General features: G+C 43.1%; 1 protein-coding gene across 1 annotated transcript in view; it reads left to right on the plus strand.

The window, feature by feature from the left end:
• Positions 1 to 3217: 3217 nt before the first annotated feature.
• The window catches only part of LOC128903220 (amyloid-beta A4 precursor protein-binding family A member 1-like), a gene marked incomplete at its 5' end in the record, with an annotated part of 30476 nt that continues 9888 nt past the window's right edge, over positions 3218 to 23805 (plus strand). Inside the window, 3 exons of the mRNA XM_054187230.1 lie at positions 3218 to 3300; positions 12139 to 12225; positions 12866 to 13051. Of these exons, the coding sequence (XP_054043205.1) occupies positions 3218 to 3300; positions 12139 to 12225; positions 12866 to 13051 (356 nt within the window). The remainder of the gene's footprint in view (positions 3301 to 12138; positions 12226 to 12865; positions 13052 to 23805) is intronic.

The following is a 23805-nucleotide window of genomic DNA, read 5'->3' on the forward strand; positions in this document are numbered from 1 at the left end:
AGGAAACACAAGGGTTGAAATATAAATAGATTTAATAGGATAAGACTAAATAATTAACAATAATACTAAAGAATCAGTATTAATCCCAATACTAATATAAGATATACAAGAATTATACTCAACCAATTATATCAGTAGGAAGCTGTGCACTCCCAGCAGTGGACAGCAAATGTCGGACACTGCGAGTACAACGGCTTCAGGAGGAAGGGAAGGGCTCAGGGGTCCGGCACCGGGGCAAGGAGTTTCTCTGGACTGCCACCATCAAGGGAGAGAGAAACTATGCAGCAAACTTCCTAATTTATATTGAATGTGACGTTTATGGTATGAAATAATCCTGTTGGCCAGCCTGGGTCAAATGCCCAGGCCTTGCTCCTCCTCATTCCTGTACCTGGCAAGGCTTGAAAACACTGAGACCTTGAATCCTACATAGCCTAGCTGGCTATAAAGTAAATATTTTCCCAAATTCAGACACTAGAGTCTTCCAAAAGTGGAGTTTTCTCCAGCGTTAGAAGAGAAATTAGTCCTGTGTCGCTCAACCCAAGACATTCTTAAACATGAGTAGCTGTTCCATACCATTACATTAATTTTATGAAATATTAGAAAATCATTCACTAAGAAGCTGAAGTAAATCTGCAGTCTGATGCTGTTCCCATTGAATTTGAGTGCAGAGCCCTGAATGAAGTGCATAATAGGGTATTTTGAGTCACCTTTGACATGATGTCTGCATTGTGGAGTTCTAGCTCAAGATTTTTTTCCTTTCTGTTTTTGACATGTGCTTTTCTTTTTTCATGTGTGAGACCCATCATTGTATAGTGTATAGTTTCTAGTTTTGTCTGGAAAAGAATCTGATTTTGGGGAACAGTTAGAATTGCTTATCTGTGCAGTTTAAAACAATAAAAATAAATCCTACCAGTTGTTGTGTTAAAGGGTAAAGGAATTTGGCAGAAAATAAACCATCTTGCATTCCATCTTGTCCTCAGATATCAGAGGAGCTGGGGGTGGCTGGGCTTAGATTCTGAGTGATGCCCAATTTGGCACTATAGTTCCAGTCACGTTCAATGTATTGAACTACCATGATTACGGATGCACAATAGCGTGATGCACTTTTGGTTTAGTCGTGTTCAATGAACTAGCATGACCAGATTCAAAGAGTTTGGTCGCATTCAATGAGAACTCTCTCGACTAGATTAATGAATAGTGCGGTTTATTGAGGCAACAGAATTGCAGATTCTTTTGGATTGCCAGTGATAATACACTGTCTGCAAAGCACGTGCAAGTAATATATCACCATAAAACAACTCGAGTAATATATCACCATAAAACAACTCTATATAGAGATTTCTAAGTTTCCCGGGGAAGCGCTCGGTATAGCTGAGTGTTCGAATCTCACCCAATAGGCATCCCTATGAGGGGAAGAGAGGCTCAGCTCATCAACTGGTCCCAGAAGTTAGCGATGGTTCGTGATGGTGTCTTCCTGACTTGTCTGCGATGGTATCTTCCCTAACATCTCTCTGTTCTTAGGCCATCTTTATACTATTTTTTATCTTTCAGGTGGAGCTTGAATGACTACAGTCATACATACCTTTGTTATGATTGGTGTAAAATTTCCGTGCTTCACGTTTAAAGGTATAGACTAGCAGAAATTCAGAGCACAGACCCAGTGAGGGGTGGTCGCACCTTGGAGGCAGGTAGCCTTTAGGATGGAGGTGTGTTTTGATATTATAATGACATTATAAATGAGCAAAGTTCAACTTAAGGGTGTGATTTTTACAAAAAATAAAAAACTGTTGGCTCAGGGTAACACCTATGCAGCTTATCAGTATTCATAGTACCATAAGTTCCCATTCCCTGCACTGATGCACAGAGTTTGGTTACGGTATCTTCACACCACCCCACTCTCCATGCCTTTTTTTACCATCTTAGAATCTGATGACTCTAAGATTGCAGGTTATGCGGCCTAGGGAACTACGGTGGAATACATTCCTTGCATATCAGCTGCACTCCACCCTGGAAGTATCTTCAACGCTGTACCTTTTCTTAAAATGTGAACATAACTTTAGTTTCTAAGTCACCTCCAGCAATTATCCCACATAATCCACCCCATGACTATAGTCACTCAAGCTTCACGATATTTAGAAGGAATTGGGGACATCACATGCATTCCTGTGGTATTATCGAATACATATACATCTTGTGGGCATAACAGGTGAGTTAAGCATTTCATCATAATCCAAAGTCTAACATACAAGGTAATTGTTAAAACAAAGCACAATACAGTGAGTATTAATAAAACAACAGGATGAAGCACCTTGTTGAAGACTCCTGCAGCAGTTGGTGACCATCCAAAAAAAATGTCTCACCATTCATCTTTTCCATCTTTCTTCACTCTTTCGAAGACACGATGTATTTCTTCAACATCGTGATGGACAATAATCAAAGTTTTTTGTGCATTTTTTTGAACTCGCTACAGCAGCTGCTTTAGGTCTTCATGTTGTAGCAGTCTTCTCACCAAAGTGAGATTCATTCCAATAGGGGCAAGCAGCAGGTCATGGATTAGTGTGCAGTTAGACCATAACAGTTCATAAGAGGTTACAGGAGTTGAGTAACTAAAATCGCATCCTATAATCTTGACAAAATTACAAATATTAGAGTGATCACTGGTATTTACAGTGGTATTATCTATGACTATAGAATCACAACAGGTTCTCATACAGACGCATCGTTTTCCAGTATATACAAGTACCGTTTCTGGGGTTTCGTTGGGATGTATTTCGAAATGACAAACTTTTTGTTCGGTGTCAAGACAAATGTCTTGGGTTTTGATGGTATTACTTTCACAAATGAATCCTTGTTGTTCTCATATCATGCATGCATCAACATCGACAGTTTGCCATTTATTTCTGTTCTGCTGGGCCCATACTCTATGCTCTATGGGACAGAGTATAGTTCCATGGCGATTCAACCCCAGCGCAATGATTGTGTATATGGTGTATACCGAAGCATTGCATATTGTCAAAACAAAAGCTGTGGCTTTACCGTCAGTGGGGTCAGAAGTGAAATTAACTAGACATCACCAAGACTTAAATTTCTTCTCGAATTTGATTGCGTTATCCCAAATTACTTTCTGAATTTCAATACGTAAGGTGCCTTCTTCACCTTCCCTTATAATTGCAGCTGCCATTGATTGCATCCACAGCTGAGCTTGGATACAACTAAGAGCTAGAGAAACATTGTTTTGGACCACATCAAGTGCATCTACAATCAGCTGATGGTCTTTTTCATCAATTTTTCCCCACTGAGGTAATATATCTGATAAAAGCCATTGGTTAGTTCCCAGAGCTGAAAGAGAAGATTGTAGAGGGTGTTTCAATCTATTTAGGTCACAGGTAATTGTGGTTAGTTTATTTGTGAGTACTTCAGCATCCGTGCTGTTTAAGAGGCCTAGTCCAGTTTCTAAGATACTGGTCTGATCATTTTGGAGAGATGAGAGTCCATCTGTGTAACCATGCTGACCATCCTGCGTAAGATGTACTCAGGAATGGCCAACAGGTAGGTTTGACCACAGAGATATTAATCTGCACTGATAATTCCACTCATTTGAGGGAATATGATGGATTAAACAGCATCTGCTGTTGACCTGTATTTTTAATTATGTAAGGACTGGTGTTGAAGATGTAAGGAGTTAGACTAATAGGAGGCTGAGTTGGTACATTTTCAGAAATTTGTGGAGACAGAGGTTTCTCATCCTTTACAATTGGCGCAGATGTTGCTGTATCAATCATAAATTCAAATAGTAATTCTGTGCCTCTATAGCCCCAAATACAATACACAATTATAGGCTTGGTGAAGGTGAAATTATACCAGCAATCTGAATTTGATTCTGTTATTTTGTGACACTCACTATTACTGTCTTCCAGTTTGGAAGAATCAGCGTAAACTGTTTTAATTTCGGTTGGCCTATGGTAGGTAGACCCATTAATTACTTGGCAACCGATTTGCATTTTCTCTCCTGGAATGGCTTGGAGTCTAACCAGCCGAAGAGAGTCATTCCAACTCCATTCATCTTTTAAGTAAATATTGTTTCCATGTAACACTAGAGTGAAGAGATTTAAGTCCCTTTTGCTTTGTGGTGTTCCGGCACTTGCAGGGTATCTTGACAGTGTATGGTCCCAAGGGTCATCATCAGGCACCATGGTGAAAATGGGCATATTCCTAACTCCACATTCTAGTGTGATAAAAGTCCTTTCTGTGTGGTAACTGACAGGCGTTTCAGATGGAGTGTGTGTGATTGCGTTAGGTTGTGTAGTTGGATCAGGTTCAATCATATCTATCTATTTTGAACTTAAACGATAGCCCTCTACTGTGGTGGATAGGTATTTGCTTCTGTTGCCAAAGACAAGTCACAATAGTGGGTTTCACCAGAGCAAAGTTGTACCAACAGTCCCACTTGTCAGTGACACAATCCTTTGTTGTTACTGGGACTGAGAGTGTATTGGATATTATAATTTGTGTGACCTTTTCATGTGTGGATCTGTTGATCAATCTACACCCTATCTGGATTTCTTCTCCCGCGTTTCCCCTCAGGAGTGGAAGCCAACTGTCCTTATCCCAGCTCTACTCGTGTTTTGAATACAGTTCAGCTCTATGTATTACCACAGTAGCTAAGTTTAAGTTTTCATTGATGGAGTATGGTCCCATAATCCCGATGTATTTAACATAAACTTGGGACCACGGCCATTCCGTGTCCTTCTGGCTACAAATCAAAGGAAACTGTATTAGGATCAGGGTGAAATACCATATCATTAATTCAACCTGTTTGTTTGTCATCTTAAAACTTGGGTCTCCAGATACTCATACACATTAAAAATAATATTATTGCTAGAATAAGCAACAAGATTCCCTGGATGCATTCAAGGTTGGCATAGGCTAATCCATCCATCCACGTGCAGTTAATTCAGGATTCCTGTGAACAGAAAAGGAAAGAAAACGTGCTCGGTCTTACTTAACTGGCAGGGTTAAAAAGAAGGTGAGATCCACCAGGTGCTAATCCGGTGTACTTTTCCTGGGAAATCTCTGGCTTCCCATGTATAGGGATTTTTAGGTGTAGTTAACACCATGGGTACCATTCCAATCTGAGGCATTTTCACCAGTACAGGTTGTCCGGTGTAAAATCCTGTAGGATATTGTCCTGACTTGGTATGAACTTTTGGGTGATTGTATTAGCAGATACACAAAAGGCTTCATTTTAGGGCAGCCATCTCTGCTCCATCTGTTATTTAACTGGTAGATGGCATTATACAATCGCAAATGCCACCCAGATTCACGAGTTTTTGCAAAACGCTTAACCAATCCGTTGTTGCATTCGATGATGCTGTTAGCCTGAGGATAATAGGGAGCGTGGAATATCCAACAAATCCCTTCTTCCTTGGCCCAGTCTTGTACCATGGTAGCTGTAATGCATGAGCTGTTGTCACTTTGAATTTCCTCTGGAAGGGGAAGTGTACTGAACCATCCTTTAAGGCCTTTTACTGTGTTTTCCCCAGTGGCCGATGTAAAGTCAGTGGCCATGGTGAGACCAGATATAACTTCTACTCCCACCTGATGGTCGCAACAGACCAATATAATCTATCTGCCAGGAATGCCACAATGTTTTCTTATCCTGAATGTGTAGGGGAGGCACTTTACTTGGATGGTCTTTATTAAGTCGTAAATGACATTGTGAACAGGCAGTCACTACTTGCTCACATAGCTTGACTGATACAGGCCATCCTCAGGATATGCCTTCCTGATATAAATCGGCTCGTCCGGTGTGGCCGTGCTTAACATGTAGCCATTTGAGTCAGCGTTCCCATTCTTGGTCATCATTCATGACATCAATTTGTCACAGCCGTGTGACTGTTTGAACTAGGCAGTGATTGAGCTTGAATGATCATGTCCTTTTACCCAACCAATGTGTAGTACCCTTTGTTCTCCGATCTCTAACAGTTGCTCCCAACTGTTGGTTTGACAAACTGGGACTCTGTTCACTGGCCAATCATTGTCTGCCCAGTGGCCTATCCATTCGGTGGCTCTTTTAAAGACAGCATATGAGTCAGTATAAATATAGCTAGCACCATGTTGTGTGGCTAACAGGACTGCTCTAAGCTCCCCTACCTGTGCACTACCTTCACCTGTCTTGGTCACTCTTTCTCCCGTTGCTACTTCCAGTGCTACAGCCTTGTATTTCCACTCATTGTTCTCCCTATGAGATGATGCATCAGTAAACCGGACTCCAGTGAGATCACTGTCTTCCTCCAGAAGAGGCGCTTCCTGAATGGGAGATAGTTTTCTCGGTGCAGGTTGGAACAACAGAGTACTGTCTATGTCCTTTTGCAGTTTAGACATCTTAACATTACCCTTGGTAATTGGCATAATTTCATTAATGCCTTCTAGATATGCACACCACTTACGAACCATGGGTTTTTGGGCAATGTCAGCTGGCGGTGCCGTGCCTTTACAGACTACATCCAGGAGACGGAAGGGTCCCCGAATGATCACGCTCTGTTCTCTCCTTATTCGTTCTGCCTGTTGCACTGCTCTGACTAGGGACAGTAAACCTTTTCCCAAATCTGAATATCTCATTTCAGTATCACTGAAAGAGTGGGAACTAAATTCTAGCGGTCTCTCCAACCCTTCTGGCCCCTTTTGCCATAGGTTGCAATGAGAACCATGCTCACTAAATCCCCATTCTACGTGGATAGGGTTGGTCGTATGTATAGGACCAAGCTGTTGGAATAGCCTTAATTCTTTTATCAACAATTCTAGTGCATTTGTATGCTGTTCAGTCCATTCCTGTGATTTTCGTTTTTTGAGCAAATTGTATAGGGGACGAGCAATAATGGAAAAAACAGGAATATGTTTACACCAATAACTTAAGGCTCCTAAAACTTGCTGTAACTCCTTTACACTAGATGGACTTTGTCCCTGTTCTATTTTTTCTAGGGTGTCCTGGGGAATAGAGGCAGCTCCTTTAATCCACCAGACTCCCAGGAATTTAATCTCCTGTGCTGGTCCCTGACATTTTGAGTCTGGAATTTCCAATCCTAATTTGATTAGTGCTCCTTGAATGTTTTCCATTGTGTCTTTTACACTTTCTTGGCTTTTCCCCCCTATCAGGATGTCATTGATATACTGGTATACTGTACTGTCAGGTGGAACAGGAATCTCCACTAAAACCTTAGCCAAAGCATTGTGAGTCATAGTGGCGGAATGTTTATATCCTTGCGGGAGCCTGTTAAAATTATACTGGATCCCCCTCCACGTAAAAGCAAACTGCGCTTTATCCTGCTCAATGAGAGGAATCATGAAAAACATGTCTTTAACATCTAAGGCAGCCATCCAAGGATGAGCAGCTCCCTATATTAATGTTACTATCTCAGCGATGTTTGGAACTGCAGCAGTTAAAGGTGCAGTGTTAGCATTTAACTGTCGATAATCCACTGTGAAATGCCATTGCCTGGTTGGTTTCTTTACTGGCCACACCATTGAACTGTAAGACAAATGAGTCCTTTTAATGATATCTCTTTTTTCCAATTCTGTCACCACTGTCAATCCCCATGAGTGCTGCTGCTGGCAATGGATATTGCCAAGCATCAGTGATTTTAGAGGGGGATAAGGGTATAGATGTTTCTAACAGTCTCAATTTCATTGTGCCCAATTCTTTTTTATTTCCTGCAATACTCCACACAGTTCCATCTGGGAGTTTCCACATTCGTCCACACAGTATATCAAATCCTAGAATGTCAGTGTTCGTGGCACCGACTAATACTTCTGCTCTGGTTAATCTCCGCTCCCCTGGAAACCAGAGAGTTACTTTTGCAGTGGGGAATTCCTTCACTGCTCCCTCGATTCCTGTGACTTTAACCCTGCATTGGCCAGGTTTTATGCCAAGGGCTTGTGCTGTTTCTTTAGTGATTTGGGCCGCAGTATCAATGAGAAAATTTACCAATATTTTTCAGGGTCTAACGGGAATGGTAATAGTAGGTTCAGAGCATTTATTAGAGAGCCATTGAATTGCTAGTACCTGCCAGGCAAGATCCGGGGTTTTTCCACTGGATGAACTGACCCAGCCCATTTGGCATCCATACCTATCTATTTCTTGTACAAACTCGCTCCAGGTGGGTATAGGGGCTTGCTGATCTTGTCTACGACCATGACCAGCATTTTCACAAGCAGCTTGTATGCGGTCCTGAGCATTTGCTACAAACATCTTAAGACAATCAGGAAGACCGCAAATAAGAGGGGTTAATCGTGCTGGGTTGATGGGAGCTAGCATTGGGGATTTCCTTAACGCATCTCTGTCATACATCACTTGTATGCAGGCTGCTTTCTGTACTGCCTCGGTCAGATCGGAGTAGCCTGTAGCTTTAATCTCCAGCAGTTCCCCTCTCTCCTGGGGATTTATACCACCTGCCCAGTATGCTGCTCATGCAGTTAAGGAATAATTATGATCTCCTGGCATGGTGATTAAAAGTACTCCTGGTCTCCAATAGCCTCCGGCTTCCTCCTCACTTAACATAATTCTGTCTCCCCCCGCAAGAGAAATTCGCCACACATACTCAACTTCCGATTCCCCTGACCGCCTGAAGAATTTCTTCTGTAATTTTTCCAATTCTGCCGGTGACCACAGAATTGTACACACAGTGGTGTGAATCTCATCATCGCTGTCAACAGCAGTTTCAGTTTTAACCAGTGGTCAAATGGGAATCAATTATCCCACACCAGTGTGTGCAGAAGCTGTTGTTCAGGATATGTATGTTATTTCTTAATGTCATTGTCAATTAATTTAATGGAGAGCCTTCAGTATGAGCCAGTTCCAATTGCTTTTGCAATAGCCTGGTGATAGCAAACTATAGCATATTTCTCTATTTGAAAAAGATTATTAGAAATATGAAAATGCTTGGTTTTATTTGTAAATAAGAAACAGAATCTAATGTTTCAGTGGCTGCTTTCACACTGGTTTAAAGTAAATCTGGCAGACTTAAGTTGTGAGCACGAACATAAAATGTTGAATGCATCCATGATTCAGGCTTTTTGTTTGCAGTTCCTAATACTAATTAGTTTTAAATCTTTATCTATAAAGTGTTATCCTGTAGTCCTCTAATACTGTATTTCCATTGGCAGTTTTGTGTTGAGTTTGCAAGGCCTCAGGACTGAAGTTTGTCGGACCTGCTCTGTCTGAACTTTTCTTGATCTTCCCATAGCTTTGTTTAACTTGGTTTAGCTGTGTCATGGTTTAACCCCAGCCAGCAACTAGGACCACACAGCTGCTTGCTCACTCCCCCCTGGTGGAATGGGGGAGACAATCGGAAAAGTAAAATTGATCAGGTGTCTATGGATAATATTATTTTATTTTGTTTATCTTTGTACGGTGCCACCATGGTTTTATGATTCTAGCATAATAATGGGTTTTATGATTCTAGCATAATAATGTAGTGTAGAGAAATACAGGCCTGGTATGGTAGCAGGGGGCTTGAGAATTGGAGACATAGGATGCAGTGTAGAGGAGTACAGGCATGGGATGATAAGAATGCACAGACTTTTGGCACTGGATACCCCATGGCTATAAACTCACCAGTGGTCAATTAAAGAAATGCAGACCTGGAGCTGGACAAAATTGATTTTATAGGTAACAGAGAATATTGAAATAGTACCTAGCATCTGTAAAAAGCCACCATATATAGTAAATTCGGATGTAACCTGGAGCTGCAGACGAATGAAGAAAGAGCAAAGACTGTAAACGCATGTTAGCAAACATATACGTATTACTCCAAGTGGATCCTGGAGTGAAGAAGACGCCACCAACATGAATATCATATTCTTCCTGGTGAAGGGACTCCAGATGCTGACAAATTGCTGTAGCACACCCCTTCCCCCCCACACCAGAATGAAACCACAAACTTTAGGCCCAAGAGGAGCAGTGGAAGGGTGAACACAACACCAGGAACAGGGGTAGAAACTAAGGAGTGGGTGTATAACAATTTCAACTTTACTATTATTCTTTCTTTTTCTGTAATAATTAGATCTGGACTAATAATGGTTAGACTGTTAAGACTTCAATTATACCAACAATAAATTCTTGAATATATATATTTTTTAAAAAGGTGTGCTTCCTCTTTGACTATAAACAATATTTTGAGCATAAAAGACCTTAGCATAATAGGCCCTTGCCCCCTCACAGAACACCTGTTAACTTAATTATCTAAGAAAAGATATTCATCTTGGAAGTAAAAAGGATATCTGCCAGTAGGGTGAATTTTGCATTTCTTCAATAAGCAGGTCCATAAGTTCAGGTCTTTAGATTCCTTGGGTTTATATTTAAACCAATTGCAAAGCAATAGAATGGCAATGATGCTTATTTTCAATCATTGTTGTCACAGTAATAGTACATAAGAGGTTTTCATGGGATTAGGATGAAATATCTTTCAGTATAGAGCAGTTAGAGTTACACTAATACTGCTTCATGATAAGAGAAAATTTCACGTGTTTATGAAGTATATTATCTTCCCCATTCTTGGAAGAATGTGACGAAACATCCTTATGAAGGTGTCACAGAAAAATCTGGTCTCCAAATGCATGGGTGTATTTGCATAGGAGGAGATGTAGTTGGGGGCAGAAGGGTTCAGTCAGATATAACTTCCATTTTTTTTTCCCAGAAAATTTAACATATTTCTGTGTTCGGGATTAAAGATCGCAAGCTTTGGGATTTATGATTCCATGTGTGTGTGAAACCATTAAGCAATTTGTATTTAAATTCTTTAAATCTTAGAAAGTTGGCATAAGAATGGGTGGGATTCTTTTCTTCCATCTTATACTGACTTTACTTTGGAGGAGCCACTCTCAATTTGTACTGCTGTAAATGAGGAAAGGCTCTTGGAGAGTGGGGGAGGAAACTGTTTCTTCAGAGTAATGTTTAAATGGGGAAAAAAATCCTTTTATATACTCTTCTGGTGCAGATCTCTCTTCATTTTTTAAAAACTGTTAAACGTGAAGCTTTTTTTTTTTCTTTATCCAAAAAGAAGAGGAGGAAATTAATCTAAGCAGAGACTAATCAAGAACAGCTAATAGATTGAGCCCTGGCATTAGTGTATAGATTCCTGTTTGACTTAAGAGTATTTGCAAGTTATTCTCTAACTATTTTTCATCTCTGTTTATTGCATGCTAAACAGATGGCCCAGATAGCCAAAGGCAGGAAGAAGGTGCAGTACAACCACCATCAGCTTGATGTTATGTCTGTTCTTTTGTTTACTTTGTTGGATTTTTTTGCCTTTTTATTTGGTGCTTTGCTTTTCTGCATCCAGCAAGTTTTTTTAGGATTATTTCTGAGCTACCATATCAGTTAACATTTCTCAGAAATCAATTGCCTGTTTGGCCGTCACTATCCGTTGCTTATCATTAGACATTTTGTGTTAGAAATAGGATAAAGATTGGACTTATCAAAGGGATACAGGTAGTACTGGAAATGCATACCAAAGAAATAGGACTGATGTGTCAAAGGTTTTATTCTGTAAACTGTAAAAAAAAAGTACTTTTTATTCCTCTATAGAGAGTTTTGCTTCATTCACAGCTGTGTCAAATAGAGGAAAAAAGTATAGACACACAATTATATGCTGACTGACCTATATTTTAGTAATATGTTATGATTATGGAGTTCTTAAAAGTTATCAGATTTTTTAAAAGGCACTTAAAATTGCAAGCATTTGCTTTTTGTTTACAAAGGTACAGCTTCTGGAGGGAGTTAGCACGTTAATAGTATGTTGTCTGACAGTGAAGACCCTCTTGCCAGAACCGCACTCTAAGTTATTTAAAACTGCACCCGTGATACACAGTTTTCCATTATTCTGAGCAGTCACTGTTGTTAAGCCCCTGTATGGGAAGGGAGGTAAGAGTGGCTTTTATGGGATTAAAAATTTTACAAATTGCATCTAACCGACTTCCATATCTAGTACAGTGTTTCCATATTTTTTTGTTTATCTTTAGCTTCTGCAATCTAATACTTTGTTTTGAATTGCTGTTCTGGTGACTATGTCTTGTTTGTGATCTAATATCATTATTAAGGGTGTTACCTAATGTTATTGACCCTATTCCATTTATTTGCAGGCTCCAGAAGTTGAATCTCAACCTGTGACTGAAGTGGACCTCTTCATTTCTACACAGAGAATAAAAGTATTGAATGCAGACACACAGGTATGGACAAAGAAGCACCTTTGCCAGGTCAGGCCTTGTCAGTGTTACAATAATAGTCATTTGAAACAGACTTTGTCTACCTGCCAAAATTTGACTTTCAGGGAGTGCTGGCTCTTATAGTTCCCTCCAAGACTTCCTGGTCAGAAATCTATGCTGAAGAACCATGTCACGCATGGAATTAATCAGAGTTGTCTGACTGATTTGGCAGGTATGCTAATTGCAGTCAGCCCAAAAGATAAGAAGCTTTGTTCACATTATACATCATTCTAGGCAGTCTAGTATCATAATATGATAAGTATCAATTGTCCCCAGACAAGCCTAAAGTATTTGGTTGTGATAACTAATTTGAAGTCCTTAGTCCTCAGCATGTTGTGTGTGTTCAGGCCAAGATACCCAAGTCTTTGTGTTCTTTTCCACAGTAACTTTCATTTTCAAAATGTGCTTTTTTTTGGTTTACTTTTTTTGAAAGTGAGACTGTTGGTTCCTCTTGGCACCTCCTTTCATAAAGGAGATTTATTCCTTTTTGTAGGCATTTTCTTAATAAAGGTGTCATACTGTCATTAATCTCTTTATAAAACACCAAAAGTGTAATAAAAATTTGCTTAAAACATCATCTGATACCTTTTTTTATATCCTACAGGAAACTATGATGGATCATCCTCTGAGGACCATTTCTTACATTGCGGATATAGGGAATATAGTTGTTCTGATGGCTCGTAGACGAATGCCGCGATCAAATTCCCGGGACAATGTGGAAGCATCTCACCCCTCCCAAGATGGAAAAAAGCAATACAAAATGATTTGCCATGTCTTTGAGTCTGAGGATGTAAGGAATTTTTTTTTTAATGTTCTGATTTTTCTAGGAGGTAAAATGTGAGCACATCTTGACAGACTTGAAAGTCTATAGCCAATGGTCCTATTTGGCTTGTTTGTTAATTGCATAAAAATATTTCATCGAAGTAGAACTTGCTTTCTCTTTGCATGATGGAACCCTGTGTTTTGCTTGCAAAGTCAGTATTTATAGAACTTCCTTTTTTTCAAGTAAATTTAATACTTTCCTAGAGACAGGGAGGGGCAAATTCTAAAAGAACACTGTTGCCACAGTTTACGTATACCAGTTCAAGATCGGTGAAAGTGAACATCCATCAAAGAAGTTTGTTTTCATAGGGAGCTTCCATTCCCTAGCGTTGCCACAAGGATCGCTGATATATGCCATTTTGGGCTTTTTTTGTTTGTTTGGGTTTCCTTTTGATATGATGATGGAGTTCAGAAGGAGTAGCTGAAATTATCCCCCCCCACACAGTATGATCTTCTCCATAATTTGTCCAGGTACTAAGGTTAGACTAATAGGTCTGTAGTTTCCTGGGTCTTCCTTCACTCTCTTCTTGTAAATTGGAATAATGTTGACTAGCTTCCAGTCAGTGGGGACCTCCCCAGACTCCCAAGACCTTTGGTAGCCGATTGAGAGGGGTCCTGCTGTAGCTTCTGCCAACTCCTTCAGCACTCTGGGATGAATCCCATCAGGCCCCATGGACTTATGAACATTCAGCTGATACAACCGGTCCCTTACAATTTCAGTGTCCACAAATGGAAAGTCACTGTTCCCGCAGTCGTAGTCCTCCAACTCAGAGGGCTGGGCAGCCCAAGGTCTATCAGTATTATTAAAGCATTGAATGCCTCTGCCTTTTCTTCATCCCTATTAGTCAGGTGACCATCTTCAACAAGTATCAGTCCAATGTTTTCTTTAGACCTCCTCTTGCTATTAACATACTTTAAAAAGCCTTTCTTATTGTCTGACACAACACTGGCCAGTTTCAACTCTAAATGAGCTTTGGACTTTTGTGTCTTTTCCCTGCATATGCGAACCACAGCTCTGTAATCTTCCTGCGAAGCTTGACCTTGCTTCCAGAGATCCTGCAATTTATTTTTCCTCCTGAGTTCCAAGAGGAGTTCCCTGTTCAGCCAAGCTGGTCTTCTGCTCCGCTTACTTGACTTATGACACAGTGGAATTGCCTGCTCCTGTGCTTCTAAATGGTGGTTCTTAAAGACTGGCCAGCACTTGTGAACTCCTAAGCCCTCAAAAGCAGATTCCCCAGGTACTCTGCTAAATAGCTCCCTAAACAGCTTAAAGTTTATTCTCCTGAAGTCCAGGGTAGCAACTCTGCTTTCCTTTTTTGTCATTACACTGAAAATTCTAAACTAAACCGTTTCATGATCACTGTGGTCAAGACAGCCACCTGCCATCACATCCCCCATGAGTCCTTCTCTATTCACAAATAGCAAGTCTAGGAGGGCATCTTTCCAAGTTGTCTCACTGAGTACTTGTGACAAGAAGTTATCCTCCACAAACTTCAAGAATTTCCAGGACCTGCTCATCACAGCAACGTGATATTCCCAGATGATGCCTGGGAAGTTGAAATCTCCCATAAGGAGAAGGCCTACCAATTCTGAAATTTCTCCTAATTACTTATAGAATAACTCATCAGTGCTTACATCCTGGCTGGGCAATTGATAGTAGACACCCACTACATCATCTCCTTTCTTTTCCATCCCCCTAATCCTCACCCAGAGGCTCTCCACCACATCATCACTAACTGTAAGGGCTGTACAGTCAAACCTCTCCCTTACGTATAGTGCAACACCTCCACCTCACCTGCCCTGCCTACCCCTCCTGAACAGCCTGTAGCCCTCCATCCCAGCACTCCAACTGTGGGACTCATTCCACCAAGTTTCACTGACACCAATGATATCGTAGCTCTGGGAGCTGACCAATGCTTCCAGTTCATCCTGTTTGTTTCTCATACTGCGTGCATTAGTGTACAAGCATTTCCACCCTCAGGCAATGCCATGCCAACCCTTGGCTTACCTACTGAAACTTATTTTCATAGGGAGCTTCCATTCCCTAATGTTGCCATGAGGATTGGTGATATATGCCATAAAGGGGTATTTGGGGCTTTTTTCATTTGTTTGGGTTTCCTTTGGATATGATGATGGAGTTCAGAAGGAGTAGCTGAAATTATTTCCCTCCCAAAAAAAAGCCCAAGGAATATCGTTGGGAATTCCAATAGAGTGTCCTTTGTAATTACAAAGTCTCTTTATAACTCCTTGGTTGCTGTTTAAATCAGGTGATGGTCATCTTCCTCTTCATTGTTGTCAATTTAGGGCAAATGCCCTCTCAGACAGTTGTGGGTGTCCCATTCACACCCACTATTACACTCACCCACTGTGGTGGGTTCACCTTGACTGACTGCCAGGTGCTCACCAACCCACTCTCTCACTTTCCCTCCTCGGCAGAACAGAGGGAGAATAAAAGATGAAAAAATCATGTGTTGAGATAAAGGCAGTTTAGTGAAGAAAAGCAAAGGTCGCACGCAGAAGCAAAGCAAAGCAAATTTATTCTCTACTTCCTATCAGCAGGCAATGTCCAGCCACTTCCTGGGAAGTAGGGCTGTGTATGTGTAGTGGTTGCTTCGGAAGACAAATGCCTGAATAATGAATGCCTCCCCTCCTCCTCCTTTCTCTCAGCTTTTATTGCTGAGCATAACGTTATATGGTATGGAATAGCCCTTTGGTCAGTTTGTGTCAGCTATGTCCCCTCCCAATCTCTTGCCCACCCCCAGCCTAATGGCCTTTGGGGGCAGGGAGGGTTGGAGAGACAGCCTTGATGCTGTGGGAGCACTGCTCAGCAGTATCCAAAACACCGGTGTGTTATCAACACCTTTCTAGCTACAAATACAAAGCACAGTGCTACGAGGGCTTCTATGGGGAGAGTTAACTCCATCCCAGCCAGACCAAATACACCTACTCACATTAGCATCTTATCGTCTGTTCTTACCCAGGCCATTTTACCAAGCGTGGGTGCACAAGACTAAGTTGTCTGTTATCAAACCTGATGTCCTGTCCTCACTAATTAAAACCCAAATATTTTAAGAAAGAAATATCAATCCACGTAACTTGTTTATGTAGTTTGATTTTTTAAAAAAACTAAACTAAATTAGCAAGGGGAAAAATCATACACGAATACATCAAAATGAAGTTGGGAGATCATAGAATCATAGAATGGTTTAGGTTGGAAGGGACCTTAAAGATCATCTTGTTCCAACCCCCCTGCCCTAGGCAGGGACACCTCCCACTAGACCAGGCTGCTCAAAGCCCCATCCAGCCTGGCCTTGAACACTTCCAGGGATGGGGCATCCACAACTTCCCTGGGCAACCTGTTCCAGTGCCTCACCACCCTCACAGGAAAGAATTTCTTCCTAATATCTAATCTAAATCTACACTCTTACAGTTTGAAGCCATTACTCCTCCTCCTATCACTACAGGCCCTTGTAAAAAGTCCCTCTCCAGCATTCTTGTAGGCCCCCTTCAGATACTGGAGGGCCGCTATAAGGTCTCCCTGGAGCCTTCTCTTCTCCACGCTGAACATAGAATCATAGAATCATTTAGGTTGGAAAAGACCCTTGGGATCACTGAGTCCAACCATCAACTCCACTCTACAAAGTTCTCCCTTACACCATATCCCTTAACACCACATCTAAACGAGTCTTAAACACATTCACGGATGGTGACTCCACCACCTCCCTGGGCAGCCTATTCCAGTGTCTAACCGCTCTTTCTGTGGTTTATTCTCCAGGCCCTTCACCAGCTTCGTTGCCCTCCTCTGCACTCGCTCCAGCACCTCGATATCTCTCTCGTATTGAGGTGCCCAGAACTGGACACAATACTCAAGGTGTGGCCTCACCAGTGCTGAGTACAGGGGGACAATCACCTCCCTCCTTCTGCTGGTCACACTATTTCTAATACAAGCCAGGATGGCATTGGCTTTCTTGGCCACCTGGGCACACTGCTGGCTCACGTTCAGCCATTTGTCAATTAGAACCCCCAGGTCCTTTTCTGCCAGGCAGCTCTCCAGCCACACTTCCCCAAGCCTGTAGCGATGCATGGGGTTGTTGTGGCCCAAGTGCAGGACCCGGCACTTGGCCTTGTTGAAGCACATTCCATTAGCATTGGCCCATCGGTCCAATCTATCCAAGTCTCTCTGTAGAGCCTCCCTATCCTCATGCAGATCAACACTCCCGCTTAGCTTCGTGTCATCTGCAAACTTGCTGATGATACCCTCTGTGTCCTTATCAAGGTCATCAATAAAGATGTTAAACAGAAATGGTCCCAACACCGAGCCCTGAGGGACACCACTTGTGACCGGCCGCCAGCTGGATTTAACCCCACCACTCTTTGGGACCGCCCATCCAGCCAGTGCTTGATCCAGCAGATCGTATGCTCATCCAGGCCATGAGCAGCCAGTTTTTCCATGAGAATTCTATGGGGAACAGTGTCAAATGCTTTTCGAAAGTCTAGGTAGACAATATCCACAGCCTTTCCCTCGTCCAATAATCGGGTCATCTTGTCATAGAAGGAGATCAGGTTCGTCAGGCAGGACCTGCCTTTCATAAACCCATGCTGACTAGGCCTGATCCCCTGCTTGTCCATTATATGACTTGTAATGGCACTCAGGATGATCTGCTCCATGACCTTCCCTGCTACCAAGGTCAGACTGACAGGTCTATAGTTTCCCGGATCCTCCTTTCTGCCTTTCTTGTAGATGGGTGCTACATTTGCTACCCTCCAGTCCATTGGGACCTCCCCAGTTAGCCATGACTTCAGGTAGATCATGGAAAGTGGCTTGGCGAGCACGTCTGCCAACTCTTTCAGCACTCTTGGATGTAACCCATCCGGTCCCATAGACTTGTGTGCATCCAAGCAGTGTAGCAGGTCACTGATCGCTTCCTCTTTCATTGTGATGACCTCGTTCAGCTTCCCCTCCCTGTCTCCTAGCTCATGAGGCTGGGTGCCCAGGGAACAGCTAGTTCCACTGCTAAAGACTGAGGCAAAGTAGGCGTTGAGCACCTCAGCCTTTTCCTCATCCTTTGTGACTATGTTTCCCTCTGCATCCAATAAGGGAGGGAGATTTTCCCTAACCCTCCTTTTGTTGTTAATGGATTTATAGAAACATTTTTTGTTATCCTTAACAGCTGTAGCTAGGTTGAGCTCTAGCTGCACTTTGGCTCTCCTAATTTTCTCCCTGCATAGCTTCGCTATATCCTTATAGTCTTCATGAGAGACCTGCCCCCTCTTCCAAAGGTCATAGACTCTCCTTTTGTTCTTGAGGTCCAGCCAAAGGTCCCTATTTAGCCAGGCCGGTCTCCTTCCCTGCCTACTTGTTTTTCGGCACACGGGGACAGCCTCCTCCTGTGCCTTTAAGACTTCTCTCTTGAAGTATGTCCAGCCTTCCTGGGCTCCTATATCCTTCAGGGCAGCCTCCCAAGGGCTTTTGTCCAGCAGTCTTCCGAACAGGTCAAAGTTTGCCCTCCGGAAGTCTAAGGTGGCAGTTTTACTAACCCCTCTCCTTGTTTCTCCAAGAATCAGAAATTCGATCATCTCATGATCACTGTGCCCTAGACGGCCACCAACCTTTACTTGCCCCACAAGTTCTTCCCTGTTCACAAGAAGCAGGTCCAGGAGGGCACCTTCCCTTGTCGGCTCACTTACCAGCTGTGTGAGGAAGTTATCTTCCACACATTCCAGGAACCTCCTGGATTGTTCCCTCTCTGCTGTGTTGTATTCCCAGCAGATATCCGGGAGGTTAAAGTCCCCCACAAGAACAACGGCAAGTGACCGCGAGATTTCCCCCAGCTGCTTATAGAAAGCTTCATCCGCCTCACTGCTTTGGTTGGGAGGTCTATAGCAGACTCCCACAGCGATATCAGCTTTATCGGCCCTTAACCTAATCCAAACACTCTCCACCCCATCATCAGTATACTTGATTTCTGAGCTCTCATAGCATTCTCTAACATACAGGGCCACTCCACCGCCTCTCCTTTCCTGTCTGTCCCTCCTGAAGAGCTTGTAGCCATTGATTGTGGCACTCCAGTTGTGAGAGGCATCCCACCACGTTTCTGTGATAGCCACTATGTCGTAGTTTTCCTGGTGCATCATGGCTTCAAGCTCCCCCTGTTTATTGCGCATACTGCGTGCATTGGTATAGATGCACTTCAGATGCGCTAACGATTCCAACACCTTTTTGTGAGTGTGGGCCCCATTTCCTACCAGACCCCTCTCAGGTGCTTCCATGATTTCTAAATGTCTCTCCCTTCTCTCAAATGAAATGGCAGAGTGAGAGTCCTCGCTAGTCAACCATCCTTCAAGCCCTGGCATGCCTCCCTTGGGTTTATTCCTGACAGGCCCAGTTATCTCCCCTTCCCCCCCTCATATCTAGTTTAAAGCCCTGTCAATGAGCCTTGCTAACTCCTGCCCCCAAATTCTTTTCCCCTTCTGGGACAGGTGCATCCCACCTGCCACCAGCAGGTCAGGTGTCTCGTATAGCAGCCTATGATCAAAAAACCCAAAGCCCTGCTAATAACACCATTCCCAGAGCCACGAGTTGACCTGATGCCTCTTCCTGTTAATTTCCTCATTCGTGATTGCCACTGAAGGGATAGAGGAGAACACAACTTGCGTTCCTGATCCCTTAAGCCGCCGCCCCAAGGCTCTAAAATCTCTTTTAATTGATTTTGGGCTCCTTCTACCCACTTCATCACTACCCACCTGAAATACTAAGAGGGGGTAATAGTCAGAGGAGTTTACTAGGGCCGGAAGTTTGTCCAACACATCCCTGACCCATGCCCCAGGGAGGCAGCAGACTTCCCTGTGAAGTGGGTCAGGACGGCATATTGGCCCCTCCGCCCCCCTCAGTAGAGAGTCACCCACAACAATGACCCGTCTGCTTTTCCTTTTGGAGCCAGTGGTGATGCTGGGTCCATGGGGACTTTGTTTTTCTAACATTTCTGGCCTGGGTGTATCATCCTCCTCTCCAACAGCCAGTTCCTCCTGCAGGACTTCATATCTGTTCTGCAAGGGTAACTGGGAAGGTGGGAGGGGCCGGGAGGGGATTCGCCTGCTTCCCCGAGCAGGGACCTGTTTCCATTCCCCCTCTTCTCTGCGATCCCCTCCTATTGCCTGGTGACGAGAGGGGAGGGGGTCCTCTGATTTGTGTGGGGCCTCAACCTGTTCCCTTTCTCTCAGGGAGTGGGTCCACCAGTCACTCTCCCTCTCACATTCTCTGATACTCCTCAACCTCTCCACTTCTTCCTTTAGCTCAGCCACCAGAATGAGCAGATCATTTACCTGTTCACATCTGGCACAGGTGTTGTCTCTGCTGCCCTCCATCGCAAGTGCCAGGCTCCGGCACTCTCTGCAGCCAGAGGCCTGGACGCCCATATGTTTGCGTGGGGCCTCTGTCTGGGTGCCCACAGTTCTTTTAACAGCAGCCTTCAACCGGGTAGCAACCATGGCTGGATCTCTACACGCAAGTGACACCTTGTGACTCGAAGGTCAGTTGGGGTGAGCACTGGTTGCTCACTCTGTGGTCAGGGACTAGTCCCTGCCCTTCCGGAGGCTTCTTACAACCTGGTGGCTTGATCAACTGGGGGAGGTGCTGGCTCCGCCCCCAGGCTCACTCAGCAGCCCGCTCACTAGCTGACAGCCCTCAGCACAGGCCGAGGGCTTTTGCCGGCTTCCAAAAGCCCCAAAAAGAGCTTTTTGTTGGCCCTTTTCGCTGCAGATCCCTTCCCCAGCGCAGTCTTACCTGCCCTGAAGCTGGTCTCCGCGGTCCCCAACTCTCTCAGCCTGTCCTCTGATCATACTCCTGGCCCTCCTCTGGACCCTCTCCAACAGGTCCATGTCCTTCTTGTGCTGAGGACTCCAGATCTGCACACAGTACTCCAGGTGGGGTCTCACGAGAGCAGAGTAGAGGGGCAGAATCACCTCCCTCGCCCTGCTAGCCATGCTTCTTTTGATGCAGCCCAGGATACGGTTGGCCTTCTGGGCTGTGAGCATGCATTGCTGGCTCATGTTGAGCTTCTCATCCACCAACACCCCCAAGTCCTTCTCCTCATGGCTGTTCTCAATCCATTCTCCACCCAGCCTGATATAGAGTTGTCAGTCTTATAATCAGGTTAGTCCCAAATAAAATGATCTCGCAGAGTGCTAATTGACAAGCCAGCAAATCTCATTTATTGCTCAGCCCTCCAAATAACAGGATATTATGTCTCCATGGTGACCACCATGTTTATGCCCATAAGATGGCTCTTATAGAGGGAGAGGAATCACTCCCATGTGAAAATTAATGCTTAAGAGTACAGCAGTCATGCCAGTTAAGGCATCCTGCCCAAATTACAGATGGTGAGGTAATAGCCTATTTCTACTTCTATGATTCTTGTGCCTTGCACCTCACTTAAGCTTCAAAAAGACTTTGCAGTACAATTCAAAGTATATTAAACTAATTAATAAAAATTTAAGTGAAAATATTAATTTCTCGCTAATACCTTAAATGCCTTAAAAAATATTTGTAAGGGATTCCAGATGGGAAAGTTTCCTTTAAGAAGTGTCTGGGTTTATGTATTTGGGAGCCTGTTCTGAAGGCACCATGTTCATATAAATTCTATGGTTGCAGGTACATATGCAACCTACTGCTGGGATTCTCAGTGTTTTTGCTTTACCTTTTTAGAGGTAGTCCTCTACCAAACCAAATTTGCCAGAAAACCTTAAAGATTGATTTTTATGCAAAGTAGCATATAACCCACTCTTCTTGTAATGCCCTTAATGAAATTGGTATTGGTATTCATGAAATTTTGTTGTTTTGGGGTGTTTTGGGTTTTGTTTGCTGTTTTTTCTTTCCGGGGGGGCGGGCACATCACTAGTGATCACATCACCTGATGTACTGCCTAGTTTGAGGCTGTTGCTTCTGTATTTCAAATCACACATTTTGTATGTTACTGGACTCTCTCTCACTGGCCAGTTCAAAAAGCAAAGATCAAATTGTCAGATGCCAGAGGCAGTGGTTTCTTTTCTTTCAGAATATGAGAGCTTTCCTGGATCTATTTCTCAGTATTTTCTTGGCTATTCAAAATGTGTGCTTCCATTAGAGGATTGTTGTCATTACTTTCTGTGGTTTGGTCAGATGATTTCATATTTGTGTCGGACACGATCCTTCCTGTGCCAGAAAATATTATCTTGGAAAGTACAACATGTCTATAGGTCTAAAAAAAAGCATTGATCACTTAATAGTCTGAATATATTCTGAGGATTTTCAGGACATGAGCATTCCTCAGTCATAGAGTAGTTAAAAAAATAAACATTCTAAAAAATCCAAATTAGTAGGAAAAAATATAACTCGGAAAGAGTTCAGATAGAAATATATCTGTTAGCAGCAAAGAGATTTCCACTCTAAAGAGCTTGTAAATCCAATGGAGTAGTAGAGTCTCTTTTATATATAAATCTCTCATATTTCACTGTCATCTTTTCTTCTTCTGGGACAACTGGGTATCTAGCAGAATTTATCTAATTAAGCTGATTGTGATACGTCTTAAGCCTTCAAATGAGTGATAGCCAAAATGTGTCCCTGCTTGGAACTGTCCTTATCTTAAAAAAAACCGCGATGACAACAGATTTTCCAAGTATAGTTGTCACTGAATATTCAGAACAGCTCAACTCCTAAAACATGGCCAAATGCTGGGTGTCTAAATGGCAGTTGATCTCTTCTTGGATGTCCATCTTGGTGTATGCACCTGAATGTACAAGTCCATATTTATCTCCTCTCTTGCAGATAGCGTGCTGAGCTAATGAATTGCACTGCACTTATCTTCTTGCCATATTGTTCTTGCCATCAAATTGTTTTGATTTGAAAGTTTGCAAAATAATGGAAGTACAGACTCTGTGTGCTGTTGACCTTTTCAGTGCCAGAGATCATGTTTTTGTCATCAACAGGTTTAGAGCTAGCTTGAGTAGATACAAGATACAAAAAGGTTTTTTGGGGGGATTGGGAACCTTTTCCTTACTGGGGCCTGAATTGGACTACGTGTGAAAAAACAGCTTAGCTGTGTTCCTACATCCCCAGCACATCCCCACACTGTAGGCTACGGAGTCCTCCCATCCTCTTTCCCTCCCCCCTAACCAGAACTACACACCAGAGGGCAGTTTCATTCTGCACTGTGACCAGTGCCCCTACACCCCACAGTGCTTCCTGCACCCAGCACTCTGGTTATACACAGCACTGTTCCACACAGGTTCCTGCGCTGCTCCCATCAGCTCTGCCCTCATGCCATGTTGCTTTCCACTTGTAAACAATATGTATATCATTCCAAGTTTACCTCAATCACCTCACAACAAAGGATTCCGCTAGTCTGCTATTTTCAGCTGCTTCCTTGCCTTGCATGGCACAGAGATCAGAGCTTTCTCTTTACATGCCTTTGTTTTTCTACCCATCCCCGCCTCTACCACCAGTAGCAGGTGGTAGGAGCTAGAATCATAGAATGGTTTGGGTTGGAAGGGACCTTTAAAGATCACCTAGTCCAACCCCCCTGCCATGGGAAGGGACATCTTTCAGTAGATTAGCTTGCTCAAAGCCCCTTCCAACCTGACTTTGAACACTTTCAATGATTGACACTCTGCCTCCTGACACCCTGCCCCTTGACCAATATCAGCAGTGTAGACAGACTGCCGACACCCTGCCCCCTGACTGACATT

This window comes from Rissa tridactyla (genome assembly GCF_028500815.1).
Source record: "Rissa tridactyla isolate bRisTri1 chromosome W unlocalized genomic scaffold, bRisTri1.patW.cur.20221130 SUPER_W_unloc_1, whole genome shotgun sequence".
NCBI classification, from domain to species: domain Eukaryota; kingdom Metazoa; phylum Chordata; class Aves; order Charadriiformes; family Laridae; genus Rissa; species Rissa tridactyla.